This window comes from Physeter macrocephalus, chromosome 9 (genome assembly GCF_002837175.3).
Source record: "Physeter macrocephalus isolate SW-GA chromosome 9, ASM283717v5, whole genome shotgun sequence".
NCBI lineage: Eukaryota > Metazoa > Chordata > Mammalia > Artiodactyla > Physeteridae > Physeter > Physeter macrocephalus.
The window spans coordinates 28,426,257-28,436,366 of record NC_041222.1 but is presented as its reverse complement, the minus strand read 5'-3'; the positions used below and the strand labels follow the sequence as shown (position 1 = coordinate 28,436,366).

General features: G+C 36.4%; 1 protein-coding gene across 7 annotated transcripts in view; it reads right to left on the bottom strand.

Moving 5' to 3' along the window:
• Nucleotides 1-10,110, bottom strand: part of RNF38 (ring finger protein 38) — a 133,187-nt gene that overhangs the window by 28,812 nt on the left and 94,265 nt on the right. For all 7 annotated transcript variants that reach the window (XM_024126151.3, XM_024126152.3, XM_024126154.3 and 4 more), the window contains one exon: nucleotides 5,812-6,025. In XM_024126151.3, the coding sequence (XP_023981919.1) occupies nucleotides 5,812-6,025 (214 nt within the window). The remainder of the gene's footprint in view (nucleotides 1-5,811; nucleotides 6,026-10,110) is intronic.

The following is a 10,110-nucleotide window of genomic DNA, read 5'->3' as shown; positions in this document are numbered from 1 at the left end:
TACACAAAAATAAACTCCAAATGGATTAAAGACTTAAATGTAAGATCAGACACTATAAAACTCTTAGAGGAAAACATAGGAAAAACACTCTGACATAAACCACAGCAAGATCTTTTTTGACCCACCTCCTAGAGTAACAGAAATAAAAACAAAAATAAACAAACTGGACTTAATTAAACTTAAAAGCTTTTGCACAGCAAAGGAAACCATAAACAAGACAAAAAGACAACCCTCAGAATAGTAGAAAATATTTGCAAATGAAACAAAGGATTAACTTCCAAAATATACAAACAGCTCATGGAGCTCAATATCAAAAAAATAAGCAATCCAGTTAAAAATGAGTGGATGACCTAAACAGACATTTCACCAAGGAAGACATACAGATGGCCAAGAGGCACATGAAAAGATGCTCAATATCACTAACTAACATTAGAGAAATGCAAATCAAAACTACAATGAGGTATTATCACCTCATGACACTCAGAACGGCCATCATCAAAAAATCTACAAACAGTAAATGCCAGAGAGGGTGTGGAGAAAAGGGAACCCTCTTGCACTGTTGGTAGGAATGTAAACTGATACAGCCACTATGGAGAACAGTATGGAGGTTCCTTAAAAAAAATAAAAATAGAACTATCATATGACCCAGCAATCCCACTACTGGGCATATACCCTGAGAAAACCATAATTCAGAAAGAGACATGTACCACAATGTTCACTGCAGCACTATTTACAACAGCCAGGACATGGAAGCAACCTAAATGTCAAAAAGGTACTGATGAACGTAGTTACAGGGCAGGAATAAAGAGGTAGACACAGAAAATGGACTTGAGGACATGGGGTGGGAGGGTGAAGCTGGGGCAAAGTGAGAGTAGCATCGACATATATACACTACTGAATGTAAAATAGTTGGCTGGTGAGAAGCAGCAGCATAGCACAGGGAGACTGGCTCAGTGCTTTGAGATGACCTAGAAGGGTGGGATAGGGAGGATGGGAGGGAGGCTAAAGAGGGAGGGGATAGGGGGACATGTGTATGCATATGGCTGACACACTTTGTTGTGCAACAGAAACTAACACAGTATTGTGAAGCAATTATACTCCAATAAAGATCAAGAAAAAAAAGAAAGAAATAGGTTATGTGAACTCACTGTAGATCTATTTCTGTTGGTTTTCATTTGTGGTCCTCTTAACTCACTGTAGATCTATTTCTGTTGGTTTTCATTTGTGGTCCTCTTTTCCTCACGTACTTGGTTAACTTTGTTTACTGCTTATTGCCCTTGAAAATTTACTGGAACGCACTGTAGATCTATTTCTGTTGGTTTTCATTTGTGGTCCTCTTTTCCTCACGTACTTGGTTAACTTTGTTTACTGCTTATTGCCCTTGAAAATTTACTGGAGGGAATTCTTTGAAAACTAGCCTGAAGATTTCTTCCTCCAAAGAGAATCTGCATGTTTTCTAGGCCCCTGCAGTCCCAAGTACTTTCACTAATTTCACAGTCTGATGTGAATTTGGCCGCAAACTACATTTGTTTCTGGTCACTCTTATTCTGAGGATACAGCCCTTTAAGGTGCCTATTTTACGTAAGAAGGGTCACCTATGTAGGAAGGGACTCCTTAGACAGTGGTCTCTGATTCCTGTTCTCTTATGCCTCATGATGGGACTTAAAATTGAAGTTCAAGTTTGCATAAATGAACAACATGCCTTCAGGATAGAACTAGCATCCCTACTCTCCCTTAAATTTTGACTTGGCAATTCCTTCTGATCTTTAAGCTCTTTTGATGCTTTTAGGATATTGTTAATAATTTATCTAGTATACTCAATTGCCCTCAATCAATGGGGATGCTCTCAATAACCGTGCCTACCAGCTCTAGAAAATAAAACTCCCTTTTCCATTATAAGACCCTTTATTGGACACGATGGCTAAATTTTATATTTTTGCATCTATTAACAAAACATTCTCCCTTTAGAGTGTTGATGAAATCTATTACCTTAAAAGATTTCCTGGGCTTCCCTGGTGGCGCAGTGGTTAAGAATCTGTCTGCCAATGCAGGGGACACAGGTTTGAGCACCGGTCCGAGAAGATCCCACCTACCACGGGGCAACTAAACCTGTGCGCCACAACTACTGAGCCTGCGCTCTGGAGCCTGTGAGCCACAACTACTGAGCCCGCGTGCTGCAACTACTGAAGCCCGTGCGCCTGGAGCCTGTGCTCCACGAGAAGCCACCACAACGAGAAGCCTACACACGGCAACGAAGAGTAGCCCCCGCTTGCCGCAACTAGAGAAAGCCCACGCATAGCAACGAAGACCCAATGCAGCCCAAAACAAAACAAAAACAAACTAAAAAAAAGTTTTCCTAATGTTGAACTTATCCTGCATTGCCATAAACTCTGATAATCATTATTTCAACTTTGCTAATAGACTATTTTAGTATAACAACTAGCTATGGTTTATTATTTAAAGCATCTGCATCTGTATTCAAGAGGGAAACTAGTTGAACTAGTCATCTGTTGTACTGTCTGAGGTTTTATTATTAAGGTTATGTAAGCTTCACAAAATATACTTTGAAAATTTCTATCTTTGTCTATGATCTGGAATAGTTTAAATTGGAACTTTCAGTTCTTTATAGAGATTAGACAGAATTCAGATGTAATCTATAAAAACAGGTTTTTTATTATGCCTTTGCTTTCTTCCATAGCTGTTGGTCTGTTCAGGTTTTCTATGTCTTGTGTTGTTCTGGTGTTTACATATGCAATTGTTTCATTTTTCAATATGTAGACCCAATAAGTAACTTTACATAAACGAGATACCATCTTTTCTGAAATTAAGTCTTTTCCTTTTCTTTCTTTGGTTCTATCTCTACCCTCCTTCCCTTTCCCTTCACTTTAGCACTCACCCCCCTCACGCCTAATATATATTTCTCCGTATTTTTCTCTATGTTCAGAGTCCTATGTATACAAATATTTAAACACCATGTTTTACAAAATTGAACATAACACTTTCCTGAATTTTGTTTTTCTTCCTCAACAGTATCTTGCAGATATCACTCACATTCCTGGCATAATTCTAAGTAATTCTTCGTAATAGTTACATTCCACGGTATGAAGGTATCCTAATTTATTCTACTATTCTACTAATGATTAGCAATCACTTCATTCATACTTTGTTTCTATGGATTTGCCTATTTTAGACATTTCAGATAAATGAAATCATACGAACTGTGAATCTGTGGCCTTTTGTGACTGGCTTCTTTTACTAAGCAGGTTTTCAAGGTTAATCCATGTGGTAGTATGAATTAGTACTTCACTACTTTTTGAGTAATATTCCACTGCACAGATATACCATACTGCATCTATTCATCAGCTGACTGACATAAGTTATTGCTTTCTGTATATTTGATTTGCATTTAGGCACTGTGTCAAATTCTTTCAGACTAGAATATCTTGTGTTTTCTTCTACTACAATTATATAATGAGAGGGAGAAAGATACAATGATTTCTTTCAATGTTTTATATCCATTACAATATCATTCTGCATTTGGTAGAACTCCTAACATAACACTGAATAAAAACAGAGCAAGTATCTCTCTAGTTGCTAATTTGTCACTCACAGATTAGGATACTTGCTATTAGTCTTATTTATTATAATTAATTTCCTTCTTGCTCTATTTTGTTAGAGTTCTTAGCAAACTTTAACTGACTTTTCATCATCTTTTGATTATAATCATATGCTTTTTCTTCTATTATTTGCTGATGCAATATGATTTTCATACAAAACTATTGTCCCTTACTTGGAATAGATCTTATGTGGTCAGTTTATTACTCTTTTGATATGGTGCTATAGTGTATTTTCTAAACATTTAGAAATTCTGCCTATGCATTTAGGGAGTTTGGGGGGATTACTATTTTTATTTGCTTTTGGTATTAAAACTATGCTGGTTTCACAAAATAGAGAGTTTGACTTAAAAAAAAAAGCCACCTGGAATTATTTGAGTGCTCTCTAAAGGTGAGAGAAAACAGCTGTGAAGCTATCTTGTCACCGTGCCTTGGTAAATCTCTGATTAGCTTTCACACTTCTGTGGTAATTCAAATTTTCCTGTTATTCTTGGGTCAATTTTTGGAACTTCCTTTAAGTTTTCTTTTGTCCTCCCCAGGGTTATATATAAACTTTCATTATAATAGTTAATAATGAAGCAATACTTGAGCACTTGCACTAGTTTAAGTGCTCAGAATGGGTTAACTCTTAATTCTTTAAACATCCCTTATGAAACAGGTGCTATTTTCATTTTACAACTAAAAAAATTCTTTGAATGTTTCCTACATATAGAGATATATCTTTTTATCATTCCTACTCTTCTTTACATTTGTTCTTTTTTTCTATAACCAAGCTCAGAAGAGGTGTGCCATCCTTACCAACTTTTCAAAGCACTAGGATTGGGTTTTGTTTGTGCTACTTCTCTTATTAAAAGAATAGATTTTCAAATCATTAATTTTAGTTGTTTGCCTGGTAAGTTATTCATCCCAATTCGTTTTGGTTTATTCTGTAACATTTCACCCTAATTACTCAAGCAATTAGTGTTCATAATGAAGGTTTATAAAAATTTCTTGGAGAACAGCTTTGGCCTGTCCCACTGACTATGGTATGAAAATTTTTCCTTTACAACCTTGACTCAAATATTTCAGTGTCATTTTTAAAAATCTTTTTTTAAAACTTACGATTTACAGTTTTATCAGGTTATGACCACAAAAAATATGGTCTGGAAAAACTTTTCTTTTTAAAACTTATTGTTATGTGATTAATTTTTTTAAAGTGTTTCAGGAACATAAAGGGAAAGAACATGGCTGAAGGAAGAAGGATGTCTGAGCAAAATCATATTTTCTTTCAACTGTCAGTATATGGTACTTTGTTTTCCATCATCCAGTGCAGTAGATTTAAAAAAAAAAAAATCAAACGCTAATCTGATTTGATTTCCTTTCCTTTGTAATTTCTGCTGTCTATAATATAAACTTGGAAGATTTTTTTTCCTTATCCTTAAAATCCAGAAACTTTATAAGAATATGTCCTGATTTGTCTTTTTTAAAATAATATTTATTTACTTATTTATTTTGGCTGCGCCAAGTCTTAGTTGTGGCATGCAGGATCTTTTAGTTGTGGCATGCATGTGGGATCTAGTTCCCCGACCAGGGATTGAACCCGGCCTCCTGCATTGGGAGCACGGAGTCTTATCCACTGGACCACCAGGGAAGTCCCTAGATTTGTGTCTCTTTTGACCTCAGAAAATCATAAAATTTTGGTCTCAGGCTCTAAGGACTGGGAAACCCTCTTCTCAGCTAGTCCCTCAGTTCCTGGAAGGAACAAAGGGAAAGGAAGCTCTGTACCTGTCATCTCCGTGGAGACCTAGAGGAACTTGTAAGCAAAGATACACCCAACTGTCTTGCCTACTGAATTACTCCAGAAGAAACCGGAAGGGAGAGGGAAACAGGAATATAGACTCAAACCACCAGCTGTCTGATATCTGCTATAAATCCTGTATTGTTCATTTTAAACCAACTATTACAATGAAGTCATTCTGAACTTTCACAACCTTGATCCTAATTTTTTAAAGTTCAACTTTCTTCTAAAGAAGCTGTGTCAAATTTAAATTTTAATCCTCAATGAAGAATGATGAACTTACCTAAAATAGCTTCATTTTGGGTAAAATTGTTTCCTTGCAGGTAAAAATAAAAGAAATCTACAACAAAAAACAACCAACCTCAATAAACTGCTACCAACTTTCAGCATCTGTATTTCCTGGGAATTCTGTTACTATACCTGATCATGTATGTCAACCATTACTGCATTCTGCTGGGGAGGATGAGCAGCAGGGTGTAATAGACGGGGAGATACATTCGGAGGGTGGAAGGCTCGAGGTTCCTCTATTGCTTGCTGCTGTGCATAAGGGAGATGGTGATAATTTTCATCTTGACTAATGGAATTATGTCGAGACAGACGATCCCTTCTTCCTCTCTGGCGCCTGACAGGAGGACTGTAATATAGCAAAAATGTCAAAAAGGTTGTTATAATGTTTACTGTTGTGATCCATCAGGATTCTGTATTGTCTCTCGTTGTAATCCATTAGTAGTATATGCTAAGGTAGGCTTGAGTATTAAAGAATTGCTGTGGTTCATCATCTGCTCTGAACACTTAACAAATTTAAACAGAATGTGTATGTTTTTAAAGAAATAACAAGTAAACAAAATTGATATTCAGCTCTGAGATTATTTAGAAATCAATAGCCAATCACTGTCATTTTGGGGGAGGGGGTTAATTGTATAAAATTGATCCTTTTTTATAGGCAAATATAGTCCAATATCAGCAATTTCATATGGTTTAACCTATTATTTTGCCTCCTTTATTTTATAAACATTTTAGAACAAATTTTATTTTGCATATGTACCTTGGCCGTAATCCACACATGCCTAATGGGCATTTTATGTTTCTCTATCTGGCTAAGACACATAGAAAAGACATAGTTCCTATATGCCCAAAATGACAATTTTTTAAAATGAGAGTAGAAAATACATGAAATAACTAAAGAACATTTAATTTGTTGACAATTGCAAATAATTGAGTAATTGGGTAAATGCTGAGAATGGAAATGATGGCAAAATAGCGTCAGCATAAATGTTCCAGTAATATACAGAATTTTTAGGTAGGTAGAATCTGGTTACTGAAGGAAACCACTTTTACTCCCTATGCACTTGTCATGGACATAGTTTAACACAAATAACAAGTTATCATGAGTAGACTTCCATCTTCCACTTCCCTACAATTCCACAATTCAGCTGCACTGCTTTTTACAATGGCTCAGCACGTGTAACAATTCGAAAAAGCAGCAGGCCTCATTAAAAATGTACTCCACATTAGGCAAAAGAGGCCGAACAGCCCCCTCCAAGACACAGCTGCACATAGCCACCTCAGCAGTATTTACTGAGGACAGGTCACCTTTCCCTTAATTGTTGCACTCTGCACCTCTAAATCTGTTTCTTCTCACTCTCAACTGCCCAATCTTAAAAAGAATAAGGGACACTCCTTTGCAACATCAACTCCTCTACAGTGCTTAAAACTAACCCCCAGGTTCTTGCTCCATTCATTGCTTCCTCTATTTTTATTTTCAGCATAACTCTTTTTTGCATTTCTGCTTCAAAACTGACATACTGTATTTCACTGATTTTCAGATGCCATCCACCTTCTAACTCACTTTAATATTTTATTTTGAGATAATTTTAGTATAATTTTTGTGTACCCCTCACCCAGCTTTCCTTCATGTTAGTATCTTCCATTAGAATAGAAAAATTATCAAAATTAAGAAATAAACCTTGGTATCATACTGTTAACTAAACAACAGAATGTATTCAGACTTTACCCAGTTTTTCTACCAATATCCCCTCATGGTCTAAAAATCCAGTGCAGGATCCCATTATTGCATATAGTGGTCATGTTTCCTTAGTCTTCTCCAATCCATGACACTTCCTCAGTCTTTCACGACCTTGATACCTCTGAAGACATATTTACTCTGCAGAATATCCTTTAACCCGGATTTGTCTGATGTTTTCGCATGATCTGCATGACGTTATGCATTACTGGAAAGGATATCACAGAGGTGATAGGTCCTTTTCAGTGCATTGTATCCAGGGGCACATGACATCACATGCATCACTCATGCCTATGTATTTACCACCAATCACTTGGCTAAGTTGGTTTCTGCCAAGATCCTCTACTACAAAATCACCATTCTTCCCTTTGTAATTACCAAATATTTGGGGAGGAGATACTTTGAGACCATGCAAATATTCTGCTTCTGCTAAAAGTTTTGCCAGTAACTTTAGCATGCATGAATGGACCTTCAGCTATCACTATTATGATATTCTAACGGTGATTTTCTACTCCCCTCATTTCTTCCACATGTATTAATTGGAATTCCATAATGAAGAACTGTTCCCTCTCTCCCATTTATTTGTTTATTCACTTATTTATGAGTATGGGCTAATGGATATTTATTTTATTCTTTAGGTTATAATCCACACCATTGTTTTATTTTGTTGTTAAAATTATTTCAACTTTGTCCAATGGGAGCACTTTCAGTTTAGCTCCTGTGCCCTTTTACTATTGTTCTTTACTATATGGACAATATGCTCTAGGCTTATCTTGTATTTCCCCTATACCAACTCTGGAATTAACCAGTTCTCCAGAGCCCTGGTTCCTTTGATTGTGGAATGGTATTTAGAAGTTAAATGTGCTGACTGCTACACTATTTCTACTCTCTAAGAGAAAAGAACAAGAAAATTTATCTATGTATACTAACTCATGTATATATGTACATATCTTTATACCTGTAAAAATATTTTATTTTTATTTATTTATTTATTTTTTTTTTTGGCGGTACGCGGGCCTCTCACTGCCGTGGCCTCTCCCATTGCGGAGCACAAGCTCCGGATGCGCAGGCCCAGCGGCCATAGCCCACGGGCCCAGCCGCTCCGCGGCATGTGGGATCTTCCCGGACCGGGGCACGAACCTGCGTCCCCTGCATCGGCAGGCGGACTCTCAACCACTGCGCCACCAGGGAAGCCCCATGTAAAAATATTTTAAAGGATGGTTTAACGTATCACTAAAAAAGAGGAGGAAAGCTGCCAATTAGATTATGCTATACCATCAATTTAGAGACATCATGCTGTGAAAAAATGTGTACCTTACAATCAAAATAGAAAATATATGCCCAGATCACTCATCTCCCAAAAAAAACACTCAGCCTGTCCACAAACTTTAAGGGTCCCTTTTAATATTGTTTTATTCTGTTGTTGCTTCTTGCTCTCACTTCCCTACTCAAACATAATTTCAATAACTCAAACTTAACACAAATTAAGACCCAAGCTCTCATGCTGACATGTAAGTTCCTTGACAATTTTGGTCCTTGTCTTCCCTGAATTGCCTCGCATTAAATCTGTTATGTATGCCTTTGTAGTACAACATTTAGAAAGCAGAGTTATTGGAAAATCTAGAAATAATAAACAGTGATAAGATGGACAAATATTCCTTTCAGTTGACTTTTATATCTATGATAGGTACTACTTTGTCACTTTGTTTTAGATGTATCACTTGTGAACTGCACAAAGCTGTTCCCTCCTGGCCTCACTGACCTGCCTTTTGTTGGATTGCATTTTCTATATATGTTGTTTATCTGTTTCATTGTGTGGAAGCTATATATTCCAGTTCTATTCTTCTAGTGACTACACTTAAATTTTTAAACACATACTTCAATTTTTCTGAAAACATCTAGATTGCACATTTTTACTTCTCTCTGCTCTGTCCCCATTTTACATTCAGATCTTTCCTAAAATTTTTTCTCTTTTTTTGAACAACAGACCTTTATTCAGATTTAGCAGTATGTCTTTTTTGTTTCCTTTCCTAATCAAATGGTATTAAATCCTACTTCTTGCATTTATTCTTCCACTTCCTAAAGTACAGTGTTTAATTCTTTCAGGAAGCTTCTCTTTTTTAAAAAATTTCTTTTTAAATTGTAGTTGCTGTACAATATTACATACGTTACAAGTATACAATACAGTGATTCACAATTTTAAAGGTTATGTTCCACTTATAATCATTATGAAATATTGGCTATACTCCCCGTGTTGTACAATAAATATATCCTTGCAGCTTATTTTATACCTAATAGTCTGTACCTCTTAATCCCCTACACCCTTATATTAGCCCTCTCCCTCCTCCTTCCCCCTCCCCAGTGGTAACCACTAGTTTGTTCTCTGTATCTGTGAGTCTGCTTCTTCTTGTACATTCAACTAGTTAGCTGTATTTTTTAGATTCCATACATGTAAGTGATGTCATACAGTATTTGTTTCTCCGACTTATTTTACTTGGCATAATGCCCTCCAAGTCCATCCATGTTGCTGAAAATGGCAAAATTTTGGCCTTTTTTATGGCTTAGTATTCCACTGTGTACACACACACACATCCTTTATCCATTCACCTGTTGATGGACACTTAGGTTGCTTCCATACCTTGGCAATTGTAAATAATGCTGCTATGAACACTGGGGTGCCAATGTTTCTGAATTAG